A 17,582-nucleotide genomic window follows, 5' to 3' on the forward strand; every position below is an offset into this window, starting at 1 on the left:
TGAAAGAAGCCAGCCATAAGAGATAATGTGTGGGATGATTGCATTTATATGAAATGTACAGAATAGACAAATCCATAGAGAGAAAAATCAGTATTTCCCAGAGACTAGAGGTGGGGGATAGAGTTGGGAATGAGGAGTGACTGCTAATGTGTAGGGTGGGAGGGTTCCTTGGAGCAGATGAAAGTGTTCTAGGATTAGATAGTGGTGATCATTGTGCAACTGTGAATCTTTTCAAATGTGGAGAAATGATATGTGATACCCCCTGTGTTAAAATGTAGCTGTATTAGATCAAAGTTCTCCCAAGTTAAAAAACAGTAGTACTTCTATACTACTGGGTCATCCAAATGGAGGTGAGAAAGTTGTTACACAAAAAAACCTCATAAACAACTTTTTAAAAAAGATTTTATTTATTTTTAGAGAGAAGGGAAGGAAGGGAGAAAGGGAGAGAAACATTAATTTGTGGTTGCCTCTTGTGCACCCCCTACTATGGACCTGGCCTGCAACCCAGCCGTGTGCCCTGGTTGTGAATTGAACTGACTACCTGCTGGGAACTGCCCTGCCTGGTATCAGAAGCTGTAACCCCCGCCAAGGCAAAAGCTGAGGGAATGACTTGGGACCATAAGCCACCAAGGAGACAAGCTTATCTCCCTGACAGGAGCACCACTTCTGTTCCTTTTACTTCATCCATAACTGGCCCCCAATGCTTGGTCGGTTAGCCAATGACAGGTAAGATTCCCCAAGGGGGGAATGACCTAAGACAGGCACAATCATGTGGGAGGCCCCCAAGGAAGGACTTTGGGGGCTACAGCAAAAGGGGGTGATGGACCCTTGCCCCTCAGCTTTGACACAGCCTGAGTCCTCATTGCGAGAGAATCTCCTAATCTCCTGGCTGCCTCACTCCACCTAATCCTGAAACAATGACAGAGGGTGGTGCAGCCCTGTGCTGGAAAGGGTGGGTTCCCCAGGCAATCAGGCCTAAGAAAGAATATGTAAAATCCTGTGAAACCTGCTTTGTTTAGAATGCTCTCAATTGAATGATAAGGGTCCGAGGAAGAAGTAAGTTTCTTCCTTAAAGTTTTTACAGCCCTTTAGCTATCTGACCCTGACTCAAAATAGGCCCTCAGAGTTCCTTGTTATTTGATCCTTACTTCCCTGCAAAGAGTAATGAGCTTTACCTGAATTCTTGTGTAAATGAACCCAATAAAAGCCATTGAGGAAAAGGCTCTTGGCCCTTCTCCTGTGAGAGATCGGTCACCCTTCCTACCCAAGCAGATCATGTCTTGGTAGACTTATTCTCATCCGTGGCAGCCCAGGGGTGCCTGTGGGCAAAGCCCCCCAACAGCGACCCTTTGGTTTGCAGCCTGGCATTCAATCCACTGAGCCACAACAGCCAGGGCTTCATATACAACTCTTGGTAATGTCAACTGCAGTAGCCTTTCTGAAGGTCAATCAGACTAATATTAAATTTATGTATACACATATGCTATGAAATAATTTCATTCTTGGGTCTATATTCCAAAGAATTCCAAATTCTCACATAGGTCTATAAGCAGACATTTGTGATGGTGTTATTTCATTGTTATTGGCAGAAGCAATGGGAAGAGTAGATAGCTAAAATATGCATGCAGAAAATGGAGTTCTATGAACTTCTATCTACTTTGGTTTTGCCATTCATATGGTAACTTCTTGAGATGAATATTTTCTGAATCAATTTTCAGCTTTCCTTCTATTTTAACATTTATGCATTTGAAGCCCAACATTTTCCTCTGTATAAGTTAAAATCTACAGTTCCAATTATGAGTTTCATTTTTTTTTACATGTAAGCTTTTGCTTCAGGTAAAGACTAATGGTTTGCTTATAAAAATGATAGCTGCCACTTGTCAATGTCTCCCACATGCAAAGCACTGTGCTCAGTACTTGTCATTGTCCCTAATCCTTCTAACAACTTGTAGAGTTAGTCATAATAGCTTTGCCTTACAAATGAAGAAACTGAGACTAAGAGTTGTTAAGAAGCTCATGCAAGGTCACACAGCCATCCTTGGCAGAGTGAGAACCTGGACCCATGAATACTTGATTTGAGAGCCCAGGCAGGCTCTCCCTGTGCTCCTCACTGCCTCTCCATTCATTCCCTTACAGGCTGTTGCCAAAGGCTGTGCCATGCCATCGTTGAGAAGAAGTTTTTTGTTTTACTGGCACTGTGTGGTTGTGTGTGTGTGTGTGTGTGTGTGTGTTGAGGATTTACTGTTGGTTTGGATTTCCTGCAATAATACATGGGAGAAGGTTGGGTACTGGATTATCTTTTCAAGGTTGAGAAACACTATAATGAAGTAAAGTTAGGCATCCTTTGGTATGAACAGATATTACCCATGACCCTGCAAGTGTCAGGCAGGTGGTTTTTATTAATTCATTCACCAGATACTTCTGGAGAGGTTATTTCTTAGGGAACATTGTTTGTGATGCTGTGAGAAATGGAAACAAACAGGCAGGATCACTATCAGGGAGCCTTTGCTCCCTTGATGAGGCCTGCTTGTCCCATGACTAGAGCAGGAAGTACTTGACTGTCACTGATAGGTTCTTTGAATAGTTTAGTCAGTTGTGCTGTCATTTGTGTCCTTCCAAAATGACAGAGATGGCTAGTATTGATAGTGGTGATTATAAATGTGTGGTCTATACTCTGATAACCATCTGGACACTGACCCAATAAGGAGTATGTGCAGTTAAAATGAATTGTCCCCACCCTGGCTGGTGTAGCTCAGCGGATTGAATGCCAGCCTGTGAAGTTAGAGGTTGCTGGTTTGATTCCCTGTCAGGGCACATGCCTGGGTTGTGAGGCAGGCACCCAGTTGGGGACATGTGAGAGGCAGTTGATTTGATGTTTCTCTTTCTTTTTCTCCTTCCCCTCTCTATGAAAATAAATGAGTAAAATAAAATGAACTGGCTTCCTGAATTGCCAGTAACCCAACTATAGAAGTCCTCCTCTGCTTACTTGGGTGCTCAGAGGCCTCATCTCAACAGCTGCTTTGTTTTCTGTCCCCTGTGCAGTAAGTGATGATGAAATGGCTTCTCTTCATACCCTCCAGCACCACAGGCAAAGACACCAGGTTATCATCCCTACCCCACTTTGTAAGTTTGTTTTTCTTCAAAGTGCCAAACCCTCTTTCTTGCATGGTTCCGTGTCGCTTCCTCCCTTCCACCATCCCAAAGCTGATGGGGTCTAGTGGCATTCCTTCAAGTGTATACTCAAGGTGAAGAAGAGCTGAGCAGGCAGGGGTTTAGCAATTAGGTTTTCATGCATACAGTTCCCCATCCCTTTTACTTCAAGACACATGCTCATACCACCTGAGATGTTGTGTGATTTTTTTTAAGATTCTATGTTTTTATTGCCCTGTATAACAAAACCAAATCAACTTCAATACATATTAAATCCAAAATAACAGAGAAAAAGGATGTAAGTCCAGAAATCCCTCTTACCTGTTTTCCTGTCCTTCATATTTCAGTGTTGCTACCTATGAAATATGATATACAGATTCCTTTCTTCTTTTTTTTTTTTTTTTTACAAATGTTTAGATATTAGGTAGAGGGCATAATCACATCTTCTCTCATTCTATCCCCCTCAAATGGGTTCTTTCTCCTATTTTTTGTTTCTGTGAATTGATTTCCATGCATGAAAAGAAATACTGTTCTCTTTCACCTGGGTTATATGGTCATATTTCCCCAAGTTCCTAGGCTCATACTGGAGTATGGTCCCATCCATCTTCCATGACATTCCAACTTGACTACTTCTCTTTGCCATTTCCTCTTGGTGACTCCTTGGGCATTTTATTCTTCTGAGTCTCAGTTTGCTGCTCTGGCTACAATGAAGGTGTCAGCAGGGCTGCCTTCCTTCTCTAGGGGAAAGTTCTGACTCTAGGGGAAAGTTCACTTTTTGCTTTTGCCAACTTCTAGAAAGTGTCTCCATTCCTTGGTTTGTTCCTTCCAGCAATGGCATTACATTGATTCCTCCTTATGGCATCACACCTGCTTCTCTCTGATTTTTTGAAATACTAGTTTAACTTATTCACAAATAGAAATGATGGGCCCCTGAGCCTTTACCACTTTTCCTCCCTTTCGGGGGTCCTAGTTTTGGAGTCTTCTCTCTTTCCCATATAGAATCACTTCTATTGCATTGCCTGACTCGCATTCATTCATTGCATGGTTGACTTGTTCTGATCCACACATTAAGATAATGGATGAAAATGTCATGCTATAGTTGTATCGTGTGTGCTACAACCTACAATGCTCGTTTTTAACCCTTTGTTCCCCTTCACACACTGAATCTTTCTCCTCAGTGGTTCTTTTAATTTTCACTGTATAAAATATAACTGAAGTTGTTAGATTCTGGTAACTCGAAACTTCTGTCATTATAAAGTATCCCTCCATATGTCTGGTAACGCTTTTGCTCTTAAAGTTCAGTTGGTCAAATATTAACATCAAAAATTTTATAATTACAGAAATAATTTGAGATGTAGGATGATGGTACGTTTTCTCTACAAAGGCTTTTCATTTGCTTGTGCAAGGGCCGTTAGTATTCTAACAAAACACATCCACCTTTGTGAAATTTCAGGGATTGAGGCGTCTTGACGTTTGATTTCAGTCCCTGCCAAAGAATGCCCAGTTCCCTTTTGCCCATATTCACAAGGTGAAGCTCTTTGGGGTTTGCATGGTTTATCTTGCTTAGTCCCTCGAACTCGTGGCAAGTGCTACTCAGCATCTCAACGAACAGAACCTACACTCTTCTAACTCCATCATACTAGAATGGCAAGACATTCGCCCGAGACCTTCCCAGGGGGTCCGGGAAGTGAAGACCAGGTGCTCAGAGTAGTTCGGCATTTCTGCATCAGGGGACGTCTCTCTAACCGTTTTCCACTCGAAAACTGTTGTTCACGAAGGCGGTACAGTTGTCATTTTTTCCCGCTCAGCATTCTGGGACGTGTAGTCTAGGGCTCCATGTAGTCGTAGTACTACACCTCAAGTAAGGCTCCACCCGCCCCCCCCCGCGGGGAATTCTGGGAAGTGTAAGCCCAAAGGCTCCTTTAAGCGGGGCACTTCCTGTCAAGGAGAGCGGTGCTGCGGAATCCTGGGAAATGTAGGTCGGGGCCTCGCTTTCGACGCAGGCACTTCCGCCCCAGCAGGCTCACGTAGCAGCCATCTTTTCCTACATTGCGGATATTCAGGTCCGCTATACAGTCAAACTTCCGGGGAATGCGCCTGGGGCCAACAGCCACCTGTCCTTCGTTTGGAGAGAAAGAGGAGGAGCTGCTAAAAACGGAGGTCTGAGACTGAAGTGGTCATTTGCATTTCCCAAGCGGAGGTTTTCTTGCGTTTGGGACGCACTCGGGATTGGGCGGGCTCTGTAATGCTTGGGAGTTTGAGGGGCTCCCGGGCGCTCTGCAACCTCTATCGCGCTGCCCCACTACACAATGCGGTATCGCACTGGGTGAGTTACTTAACTCCTGTGTGCCTTCACTTACTGTTCTGTAAAAGGGAAATCAAAGTAATTCCTTTCTAATAGAATGTTTTGAAAATAGTACAAATAAAAGGTTTCATTAAAGCTGCCTGGCACATGGGTTATTAATACCACTATAACTGTCCAAAAAGGGTCCGTCTCTCAGTTAGATTGTTGTGCACTCTTGGCCTTTTTTAAAGGAGAGTGTTACCTCTAGCGGTACCAGGGGATGCGATTTATCAGGGATGCAAACACAATCCTGGTATTTCACAGCTTCCTTTGCTTCCCCAGCCGTGACTTCTCAAAAAACACTGCACGGTGGAGGAGGCAACAGAGCCCAACACGTGAGTAGGCTTTGGATTCTTCTAATAGTCACATAAATTGGAGAATGAGTGGGGCGTGCACTTGGACAGACACGGGCAGTGATTATAACCAAGTCTTGGTTGCTAAGTTCCATCTTAAAGCTTTATACAAATGAACACATTTCTGTCATACAGTGGATCTATAAAGTGGTGCTGCTAATTTCTCTACGCTAAAGATGAGACTGAGAGGCAGGAGACATGTTGGCCCAGCCACCCTGCTAGTAGGAAGCAGAGCTGGGGTTGGAACTTAGGCAGTCTGAGTCCATTATCTGGCTTCTTTAATGTCTTTGGTATATTCTCCTTGAGCATAGAGAACTCTCTGGAATCCTATCAGGAAAGTGGGTGGGGACTTGATTGTGGGAACCTTGAGAACAAAGTTTAGGCTATTCAATAGAAGAGTTTTTAAAAATGGTTTTCTTAACTGTTTCACTATTTTATTTCAAATAATGTTTATACAGGGTTGGGCAAAAGTAGGTTCACAGTTGTTCATATGGAAAAATAATACAGTAATTAATAAATAATAATACAAGAATAGACTGTCTCGTACTTACATCTGTGAACCTGCTTTTGCCCCACCCTCTATTATAGAAGCAACATAATTATTGTGGAAAATTCAGAAAATACAGAAATATATAAATAAAAATTTAAATTGCCCATAACCTTAGGATGTAAAGATAACCATTGTTAATGTTTTAGTAACTCTGGTTGTTCGTTGTGTAGATTTCTGGTTAGTGGAGGCGGTTTCCTTTGGGACTGCTGGTTCACTGCAGTGCTTCTCAAATTGTGGGCCACAAACCACAATTTGCACTGGCATCACTTGAGTAGAAATGCCCATCCTTGAACCCTACCTGAGATCTCTTAATTTACAATTTCTTCAGATGAGACCCAGGAATCTGCATTTCAGCAAGATCCTGAGGTGATTTCTGTGCCCAAGAAAATTTGAGGAATTCAGGAGAGGTTCTTGTCTGGGAACGGAACCTGAAAAAACTGACCCTGCCAGCTGTCACAGATAAAACTGAGTAGGGTACACCAGAGCCCTACTCAGTCTGATGATTTTCCGCCACCACCGCTAATTATTGTCAACTGTCAGGTTTTCTTGCAAAATCCTGACATTAGCCGAAGGCAGCTGGGAAGTAGAGAGACAGAATGGACAGAGTTAGAGGTTGTGAAGATATCACTTCTCCCAGGCTTTGCGGAGTGGATTCATTGCCATCATTTTACTAGAGGACTTCTGTCTGAAGTAGGAAGATCATCTAGTACTTTCTGATAGTTAATACTAGATACTTTGGCTGTAGTCGTCATCATCATCACCGTCATCAGAACTACTGTTATTATTACTATGACTGTTTTCTAATTTCTATACCTTTTTATTTTCATATAACTTTGTATTCACAGAAAAGGTGCAAAGATAGTAGAAGGAATTCTCATATATTCTTTACCCAGATTCATCAATTGTTTATGGTTTGCCTGTTTCCTCTGTTGATGATCATCAGCCAAATACTGTCAGGAACATACCTGTAATCATCAAGAATTAAGTTTGTTTTAGCTTGCTGCAGCAAGGAAGCCCACACACCACGCAGAATCAGGCTGTTGGTAAGAGGCAATTAGGAGGGGCTGCTTATAGGGTTTTGGCTTGTGTTAGCTGAATTGGGAAGAGTTCTAGGCAGTGAGGGTTTGTTCTGGATTAGATGCTGCTAAGAAGCAGAAGCAGTTTCATGGCTGAATATTGTAAGAATTTTTACCTAACCCTGACCAGTGTGGTTCAGTTGGTTGGGCATCATTCCACAAAGCAAAATGTTGCTGGTTCTGATTCCAGTCAGGGTACATACCTAGGTTGCAGTTCTGTTCCTGGTCAGGGCGCGGTCAAGAAGCAACCCATCAATGTTTCTCTCCCTCCATTCCCCTCTCTCTAAAAATAATTAATAAATAAAATTTTTCCAAAAAAGAATTTCTACTTGGCCATGGAAGAAAAAATTAGACTGGAGTTGTCAACTGTTAACAAAATATTCACTCATGTTGGCTGGGAGGGGCAGTCCTTTGGCTGTTCTGTCACTGTGGAATGTCCTTGTCTCTGTGCTGTGGAGTATCTTGTCTTTTTCTTGTTCACTGCAATCACTGAGTGGTCCTGTCTGATTTTTGTTCATCACAGGAAAACACCAAGTTCTAGCTGTTGTGGCTTTAGCTTGTCAGAACTGTTCTTTTTTTCTCTTTCACAGCTTTATCATACTCATATAATTTTTGCCTTTCAGAACTATTTGAGAACAAGCTAGAGACAGTGATCAAAATGGAATAACTTACATTGATAACATACTGTTATCTAGTTCACAGTCCCAATTTAAATTTTTGTTTTCCCAATAGAGTCGTTGAGAACATTTTTTTTTTCTAGTTCAAGGGCCAGTCCAGTTGCATACATTGCACTTAGTTTTTCTTACATTAGTCCCCTTTATCTGGAATGACTCCTCAGGCTTTTTCTTCTTTGCTCTTGATATTTGAACAGTATTGGTAAATTAGTTTGTAGAAGGCCCCTCTTTTGTGCTTTGTCTGGTATTTGTTAATGATTGGACTCAGGCTCAGCGGGAATGCTGCAGAAGCAGGGAGGCATCAGTGCATCATACAAAGGAAATGTCGGTCTGTCAAAATTGGTGGTCTCCGCGTAGTTTTCTTGGTTAAGGTGTCTGCCAGGTTACTGTTTTCCTTTTGCAACTAATACTTTGGGACTATAGGTATCTTATTCCTCACCAAAACGTTCACCAATTTTAGTGCCCATAGATGATTTTCTAACTTTCTTTCTACCTTTATTAGTTCTAAGAGCTTTCCCTTCTCACCTGTTTACTTCTTATATATTGTCATATTTATAACTATATAAATATAAATATAAATATAAATATAAATATATATATATTCCTTCCTTATTTAAGTTAGGTGTGGACTGTCCAACTATTTTTTTATTGTTACAGAGTCATGGATTTTAATTAATTTTCTTTACTTCCATGCATATTCATTGAAAGGGCCCTTCTTTAAAAGAAACTTTATACATTTTTATACCTCCTATATAAAGTTGTCTGTCAATTTAAATATTATTGTTGAGGTAACATGTTATTAGAAAAAGGAAAACAGAAACTTTTCAGAAGTTATAAGAGTCTCTAAAGCAACCACTGCCAAATGCCATGTTTCTTACATTATTCTATGGGTAGAAATTATGTTTATAAGGATAACATCAACCTAGAGAATATCATCTGCTTTACTGTGGTTGCAGAGAAGTAGAACATCCTGACAGAATTCTAAGAACTTTCTACCTTATAACAATCCCATGAGGTCAATACAGTTATTTCCCCCACTTATAGATAATAGAATTAAGGTAAAGAGATGTTAATAATTTTTCCAAGATGACACTGTTAGTAAATAGCCTAGCCAGGATTTCAACCCATGTATATTAACTCCAGCACCTACTCTGATTTTGTCTCAATGTACACCATGTCCAGCATAAAAATTACTGCTGAAGAAGCTATAGGCACACTGGTGATTGGGCTACTGTGTGAGGTTGGGCAGGTTGTTCCCTGAGCTACTGAAAGTGGCAGGGGGATTCTCTGGCATCCATGCCAAGTCCTGTTCATGAAGCTGCATGCAGCTGCTGCCACCCAGGAGGAACGGGCACCTTTGCAAAATCACAACAAGCTGCCACATGGGTTAGTGACATACTGACCAGTTTCCATTGACTTCTTTCTCCTTTCCCAGTCTGTCCTCTTAGTACACTGTGTTTTCCTGGAAGGAAGAGGAAAGAATGAGCATGTACAAGGTGAGCAGAGCTTTCCTTTTTTACTTTTAAAAATGCCATTTCAGTCTCGGAGACACAACTTTTTCTCTTTCAAGGGATGTCTGGGCATTGGAGGAGCTGTTGAGTGTATCAGGTGCTTGTTGTCCCTTCTAAGTTTAATTGCTTTTAGCTTTAGTTTGCGTTTTATTTCATCATTTTTTATTTCACAAATAAGAGAACAATTAGTAGAAATGAAAACATCTCCCTTACTGCTTCCCTGTTTACAAAGTAGCTGTTCTTCTATTTCTGTAATCTCTCTATCATATGTATTCATACTGTATATTTGTATTCAGAACGTAGGTACAACTTTAAATTAGTTTTTCCATTTAATACTGTATAACATTCATTTTTGTTATATCATATTCTCATCAAATTTATGTACCTATTTTTTAAACTATTCTCTAATTCATAGACATTAGTTTAGTATTTTTACTATTTGGGGAACACTATAGTAGACTTTTCCAGCATTGAACATTTTTCTTGAACAATCAGTTCTAAAAAACTATGTCTTTCTTTTGTCCTTAGCATATTAGGTATTCAAAACAGAGAAGGTATATTTTATAGGTGGTACCTTGGACTTTTTTGGTACAATATTCAAATACAGCACAGTGCATCAGGATCAAAGTACTGCTTCACACAGAAAAAATACTGAAAAAGTTTTCTGCCCTGGCTGGGTAGCTCAGTTAGTTAGGGCATTGTCCCCGTATGCCAAGGTTTCAGGTTTGATCTCTGGTCAGGGCACATACAAGAACCAAGCAATGAATGCATAGATAAGTAGAGCAGCAAATCAATGTTGCTCTCTCTCTAAATCAATAAATTAAAAAATATTTTTTAAAAAAGAAAAAGCTTTCTTATTACAAGGGCTAGATTTTGTCCTCCCCCCCTCCCCCATGCCTGACTCATACCCTGTATGTATTTCATTTACTGGTTTATTTTTCTTTCTTTTGTGTATTTTTTTAAATTAAAGTAATACATGACCTTAGTTTAAAAAGTCCAGCGGCACTAGAGTCCTTGTACTGCTTTGACACTTCAGAACAATTTTATGAAGAGGTTTTTGGTTTCATCTTGATCTTTAATGTAAAGAAAATGGATTATGAAAAATAAGAAACCTGCTCAAGTTCACACAGAAAAGCAAGTCAGAATATTTTACTCGAGTGAAATGCAGAAACAGGAGAAAACAGAGTTTTTTATTCAAGAGATCCAGCAGGCCCTTTTGATTTTGTTCCACATGTAACCCGATTCCCAGCTCAGTGGGAAGGCACGTGCTGTGAAACACTGTTGGGGCTAGAACAGCAAATTTTTCTGGGGCAGTTGGCAGGATTAACTAAAATGTAGAACATCTTTGGTCAGAATACAGCAGTTAGAATTTTAGGGAGTTTACGCATAAGAGTGCTCAATGTGAAAGCACCAATACACATACAAAACTTTTTTTCATAGTATTTTTGGCGAGGCTGTGGAAAATCAGTGTACGGCATTGTCAGGATGGAAGAAGGGCTGGAAGATCTACAAACGGCTCAGGGTTCAGAGCAACTTCCCACCCATCCCCCTTACCTCAGTGCTGCCCCTCTTCAAGTGGATGTTGGGTGTCAGATCGCAGTTTTATGTGTTTGTTGTAGGAGGCAGTGACATTCAAGGATGTGGCTGTGGCCTTCACAGAGGAGGAACTGGGGCTGCTGGACTCTGCTCAGAGGAAGTTGTACCAAGATGTGATGGTAGAGAACTTCAGGAACCTGGTCTCAGTGGGTGAGGACAGCCTTCCTCTGGGGTATCTTTGTGGAGTTAAGGCTTTGGGGCTCTTGGGATGGTTCCTTGGAATTTTGGGGACTGGACTTTTGCCAGTTCATATGGGATCCAAGAGGATGTTTCTGGTCTTTCTTTTTTCTTTCTGTCTTTTTATTTTTTTAATTGATTTTTTTAGAGAGAAAGGAAGGGAGAGAGAAACATCAATGTGAGAGACAACCATTGATCTGTTGCCTCCCATACATGCCCCAACTGGAATCGAACCAGCAACCTAAAAGTGTGCCCAGACCAGGGATTGAACCCGCAACCTTTTGGTGTGCGGACAGTGCTCCAACCAACTGAGCCACCCAACCAAGGCTCTGGTCTTTCTAAACAGGATGTTTCAGGTCTTTTCTCATTTGTGTTTTGTAAAAGAATCATAAATAGTCAGTATGCTGCTATACCTCTTATATATTCTTTTTTAAATTTCATTCTTGTCCCATTACTGAATTATAAAACCAGTTTATCTAGTCCTATCTGTAATTTTTAATCAAATAAAATAGAGTAGAAAACATCAGAGCTCCTTAAGAAAAATAGAACATTGCAGCTAAAAGTGGCCAATTGCATGAGTAGTCTGAGACCCACAGGGAGGAGGTATAATGAAAATAGATGTTGGTTAGAAATGGGCTGTTTGACTTCTGTTTTAGTAATACATATCTATGCATATGTGTCTGGGTCATGAAATAAATGCTATTTCTCCAATGGGATATGATAAATTTTTTGAAAAACACTGCTTTCAGTATCTTTTTTTAAATATATTTATTGATTATGCTATTACAGTTGTCCCATTTCCCCCTTCACTCCCCTCCACCCTGTACACCCTCTCCCACCCACATCCCCCCCTTTAGTCATGTCCATGTGTCGTACTTATAAGTTCTTTAGCTTCTACATTTCCCATACTATTCTTACCCTCCCCCTATCTATTTTCAACCTACAATCTATGCTACTTATTCTCTGTACCTTTTCCCCCTCTCTCCTCCTCCCACTCCCCTGTTGCTAACCCTCCATGTGGTCTCCATTTCTGTGGTCCTGTTCCTCTTCTAGTTGTTTGCTTAGTTTCTTTTGGTTTTGCTTTAGGTGTGGTTGTTAATAATTGTGAGTTTGCTGTCCTTTTTCTATACATGTTTTTTTTTTTATTTTCTTTTCTTAGATAAATCCCTTTAACATTTCATATAATAAGGGCTTGGTGATGATGAACTCCTTTAACTTGATCTTATCTGAGAAGCACTTTATCTGCCCTTCCATTCTAAATGAAAGCTTTGCTGGATAGAGTAATCTGGGATATAGGTCCTTGTCTTTCATGACTTGGAATACTTCTTTCCAGCCCCTTCTTGCCTGTAAGGTCTCTTTTGAGAAATCAGCTGACAGTCTGATGGGAACTCCTTTGTAGGTGACTGTCCCTTTATCTCTTGTTGCTTCTAGGATTCTCTCCTTCATTTTTACCTTGGCTAATGTAATTATGATGTGCCTTGGTGTGTTTCTTCTTGGGTCCAACTTCTTTGGGACTCTCTGAGCTTCCTGGACTTCCTGGAAGTCTATTTCCTTTGCCAGACTGGGGAACTTCTCCTTTGTTATTTGTTCAAATACGTGTTCAATCTGTTGCTTTTCCTCTTCCCCTTCCAGTACCCCTATAAGTTGGATGTTGGAACGTTTAAATCTTTAAACGGGAGGTTCCTGGAGGTTCCTAGCTTCTCCTCATTTTTTTGAATTCTTATTTCTCCATTCTTTCCTGTTTGGTTGTTTCTTTCTTCCTTCTGGTCCACTCTATTGTTTTGAGTCCCAGTTTCCTTCTCATCACTATTGGTTCTCCATGCATTTTCCTTCATTTCTTTAATGGTATCCTGCATTTTTTTCATCTAATTTGCGCCCAAAATCAACCAATTCTGTGAGCTTCCTGATCACCAGTGTTTTGAACTGTGCATCTGATAGATTGGCTATCTCTCGGTCCCTTAATATGATGAGTCCTGGGGCATTGATCTGTTCTTCTGTTTGAAACATGTCTCTCTCTCTCTCTCTCTTTTGTTTTTTTGGTCTGGTCGCTCCTGTTATGGTGAGGGGCGGTGCCTTAGGTGTTCACCAGGGCTGGGCACCCCAGTCACTAGATTGTGACGTTGTATGTGGGGGTGGGGATGTGGATGGGGGCAGGAGGGAACAATGGCGGTAGCTCTGTTGTCCTAGGACTTCATTCCCTTCTCTGGGATCCTGGGTTGCGTGCTCTGCCCTGGTCCACAATTGCCGCCTCACCGGGTCTGCCAGCTGCCACTTGCATACTCAGGGTCCACACGCTGCAATCTTGAGCCCCCAGATGCCTTACGCGCTCCCGGTTGCCTTATGCGCCCAATTCTCCCTGTTCTCCGCACACCATGACCCGTGCCTGGCTGCTCCTCTCTGCCCCTCCTACCAGTCTGGATGAATGGGTCTACTTCAACTTCTTGGCTGTCCGACTTCCATTCAGATAAATTCTCTGTCAGTTCTGGGTGTTATTTTGCCTCTAAATTGTTGTTCTAATCTTGGTTGTGCATGGAGGCACTGTGCGTCCACCTCTGCCGCCATCTTGGCCGGAAGTCTACTTTCAGTGTCTTGACTATGCATTTGGAACTCAAATTTCCAGTAACTTAGCTCCAGTGTATTCATTTGAAACTTGTGACTTTGCATGTTCTTAGGACATCAACTCTTCAGACGAGATACCTCACATATAGAAAGAGAAGAGAGGCTTTAGATGATAGAGACATCACCCCAGATGGAGAAAAATTTAGGTGAGAACCAAGCAATTGTGAGTTCTTGTAGTTAATTGTCTGTTTCATTTCTCACCACCCCTTGTCCTCACTGAGTCAAAATCACCAAATCTTTTTTCTGGATTATATCAACTGCCTTTGTACTGGTTGCCTGCTCTCAGAAAATAGCTTGTGAATTAGCCTCTTCCTTAAAAGATTGCACAGCTCATCCCATTTGCTTCTTCCAAAGTCCACATCCATAGTAAGAAATGGATCTTATGTCATACCTCTATAAGCATTTTATTTTTGTATACATCTATATGTGTAACTTTAGAACAAATTTCATGTACTGAAACCTTTACTGCTTGTGATAATTGTCTGATAATTTCTAGTCTGTTTCTTCTAAATACTTATCACAAAGTATTGAATTTATTTCATAACCCCTTCATATAGTGCATCCTCACTTTGGAAATCATTCTTGTTCAAGGCCAATGTATCTCCATAAAAAATTTTTCATGTTATTTTCAAAGAACAGCATTCTTCTCTAGCCTCTAAATTTTGATTCCTATGTAGGAAAATAAAAACACGTTCAACAATACAAAAGCGTCAGAAGAATCCAGGGCATCCAGCTTTTCTTTTATGCCAAGTGACTCTTAGCACCTTGATTTATCCTCTTGTAGTGCCCCTTGGAGTGCCACTGCCTGTTTTGCAGCCTTTCAACCTCTCAGCAAACTATACTTTCCAACCTTTTTGCTATTTCCAAAACTTTTCTTGTAAAAACACTTATGCTCCTATGACTTGCTTCAAAGTTAAACTGAGATTTAGAGTTATAGAGAATCCCAGAAATCAAAATGTGATTCAGTATGTATGCATTTTTGAGTACCTGCTAATGCCAGGCACTATTACAGCTGTGAGTACTCCAAAATGCTTTTCCTTGTTGATACTGTGTTATGATAGAAAATACGTGTAATTTATGAACAGTGATTTAAATAGTATGTCAAATGGCAGTTATTTTGTCTTGAATGGCTTTCATTAATGGTAAGTGGTTGGGAGCTTAATGGACCACCCTCTGGTTTCTGTCAGTATATAAAACAGAGAACTTCATGTGTAGTAAAAAAAAGATAAGCTGAAGTATCCCGAGGTTCATTAAACTCTTAAACTGTATATCATAAGCATGAGACTTAAATCTTTGAACAAAACTTTCACTTGTTCATATCTCTGAATTCTTTGTCTACATAGGTGAGAGCAATCAAAGTGAGTTGAAGACTGCTCAAGACAGAGCACATGAAGAGCTTTCCTGCTGGCAGATCTGGCAACAAATTGTAAATGACTTAACCAGGTGTCAAGACTTCATGATAAATTGTTCACAGTTCCACAAACAAGGTGATTCCGCCTGTGAGGTTGGGGCAGGACTATCTATTCAAATTTCTGAAGATGAAAACTATATGCCAAATCATAAAATGGATGGTCCCAGTGACAATGGAAATCCAGAGTTTCCAACTTTGAGAGCCCAAGGTTCTTGGAGGAAAACCTCTTTGAATGAATCCCAGAATTATCAGAACAACTATCAAGAAATTTCTATAAAAAATAAACTCTTACAGTATAACCAGGATGTTGACACCATCAGTTGGGTATCACGTTGCCTCAATAATTACAGAGCACACAGAAGTGGAAAACCTTACAGTTACAATGATTATGGAAGAGACAGCATGAAAATTTCAACATTGGATCGGAATAGTGTGATTCATATAGGGCAAAAACCTTACCAGTGTAATGACTATAAAACCTTCTATGATCTCTCCACCTTCAATATTCATCAGCAAGTACACTCAAAAGAGAAGTCGCATGTATGTAGTGAGTGTGGAAAAGGCTTCTGTCATAGATCAGTTCTTCATGTTCATCAGAGAGTTCACATAGGAGAAAACAGCCATAAGTGTGATGATTGTGATAAGGAATTAAGTAAGAGCTCACATCTGCAAAATCATAAGCAAGTCCACACTGTAGAGAAACCATTCAAATGTGTGGAATGTGGGAAAGGCTTCAGTCGTAGATCTACGCTTACTGTTCATTGTAAATTACATTTGGGAGAGAAACCATATAATTGTGAGGCATGTGGGAGGGCCTTCACTCAGGCCTCTCATTTTCAGGACCATCAGAGAGTCCACACTGGGGAGAAACCATTCAAATGTGATGCATGTGGGAAGAGCTTCAGCAGGAATTCACATCTTCAGTCCCATCAGAGAGTCCATACAGGAGAAAAACCTTACAAATGTGAGGAGTGTGGGAAGGGCTTCATTTGTAGCTCAAATCTATACATTCATCAGAGGGTCCACACAGGAGAAAAACCCTACAAATGTGAGGAATGTGGTAAAGGCTTTAGTCGGCCCTCAAGTCTCCAGGCCCATCAGGGAGTCCACACTGGAGAGAAATCTTACCTATGTAAAGTGTGTGGTAAAGGCTTTACTCTGAGTTCAAATCTTCAAGCACATCAGAGAGTCCACACTGGAGAGAAACCATACAAATGTGATGAGTGTGGGAAGAGCTTCAGGAGGAACTCCCATTACCAAGTTCATCTTGTGGTCCACACAGGAGAAAAACCCTATAAGTGTGAGGTATGTGGGAAGGGTTTCAGTCAGAGTTCATATCTTCAGATCCATCAGAAGGCTCACAGCGTAGGAAAACCTTACAAGTGTGAAGAGTGCGGGCAGGGCTTCAATCAGAGCTCACGACTGCAGATTCACCAGCTGATACACACTGGGGAGAAACCATACAAATGTGAAGAGTGTGGGAAGGGGTTCAGTCGTAGAGCAGACCTTAAAATTCATTGTAGAATCCACACAGGAGAGAAACCATATAATTGTGAGGAATGTGGGAAGGTCTTTAGGCAGGCCTCAAATCTTTTGGCCCATCAGAGAGTCCACAGCGGAGAAAAGCCATTCAAATGTGACAAGTGTGGGAAGAGCTTTGGTCGGAGTTCACACCTTCAAGCCCATCAAAAAGTCCACACTGGGGAGAAGCCATACAAATGTGAGGAGTGTGGGAAGGCCTTCAAGTGGAGCTTGAATCTTGACATGCATCAGAGGGTCCACACAGGAGAGAAGCCATATAAGTGTGGGGAGTGTGGTAAGCACTTCAGTCAGGCCTCGAGTCTTCAACTTCATCAGAGTGTCCACACTGGAGAGAAGCCATACAAATGTGGTGCATGTGGTAAAGTCTTCAGTCGCTCTTCACAGCTACAATCTCATCAGAGAGTCCACACTGGGGAGAAACCTTACAAGTGTGAGATATGTGGTAAGAACTTCAGTTGGCGATCAAATCTTACAATTCATCATAGAATCCATGCTGGTGATAAATCCTCTAAAAGTGACAGAGCTGGTAAGAAAATGAGAGTGTCCACACAGGTAAAATGTTTTATAAAATGATTTTTT

General features: G+C 41.1%; 1 protein-coding gene across 3 annotated transcripts; it reads left to right on the forward strand.

Moving 5' to 3' along the window:
* Window positions 1-5,152: 5,152 nt before the first annotated feature.
* LOC114510829 (zinc finger protein 226-like) lies at window positions 5,153-17,582 on the forward strand. Of its 3 annotated transcripts, none has more exons than XM_036012996.1 (5): window positions 5,153-5,829; window positions 9,596-9,643; window positions 11,278-11,404; window positions 14,104-14,196; window positions 15,394-15,747. In XM_036012996.1, exons 1-5 carry the CDS (start codon window positions 5,715-5,717, stop codon window positions 15,395-15,397), a joined length of 387 nt encoding a protein of 128 aa, XP_035868889.1. In that variant the 5' UTR covers window positions 5,153-5,714; the 3' UTR covers window positions 15,398-15,747. The 3 variants fall into 3 exon arrangements, with proteins under 3 accessions (XP_035868889.1, XP_035868890.1, XP_035868888.1); XM_036012997.1 differs by having other exon boundaries at window positions 5,154-5,310; window positions 9,583-9,643; XM_036012995.1 differs by having other exon boundaries at window positions 5,160-5,829; window positions 9,583-9,643; window positions 15,394-17,582.

This window comes from Phyllostomus discolor, chromosome 12, assembly GCF_004126475.2.
Source record: "Phyllostomus discolor isolate MPI-MPIP mPhyDis1 chromosome 12, mPhyDis1.pri.v3, whole genome shotgun sequence".
NCBI classification, from domain to species: Eukaryota; Metazoa; Chordata; class Mammalia; order Chiroptera; family Phyllostomidae; genus Phyllostomus; species Phyllostomus discolor.

Coding starts and splice junctions, on each gene's coding strand:
- LOC114510829 (XM_036012995.1), top strand. CDS start 14,160: ATGATAGAGACATCACCCCAGATGGAGAAAAATTTAG. Junction 14,197..15,393: donor CCAGATGGAGAAAAATTTAG/GTGAGAACCAAG, acceptor TTGTCTACATAG/GTGAGAGCAATCAAAGTGAG.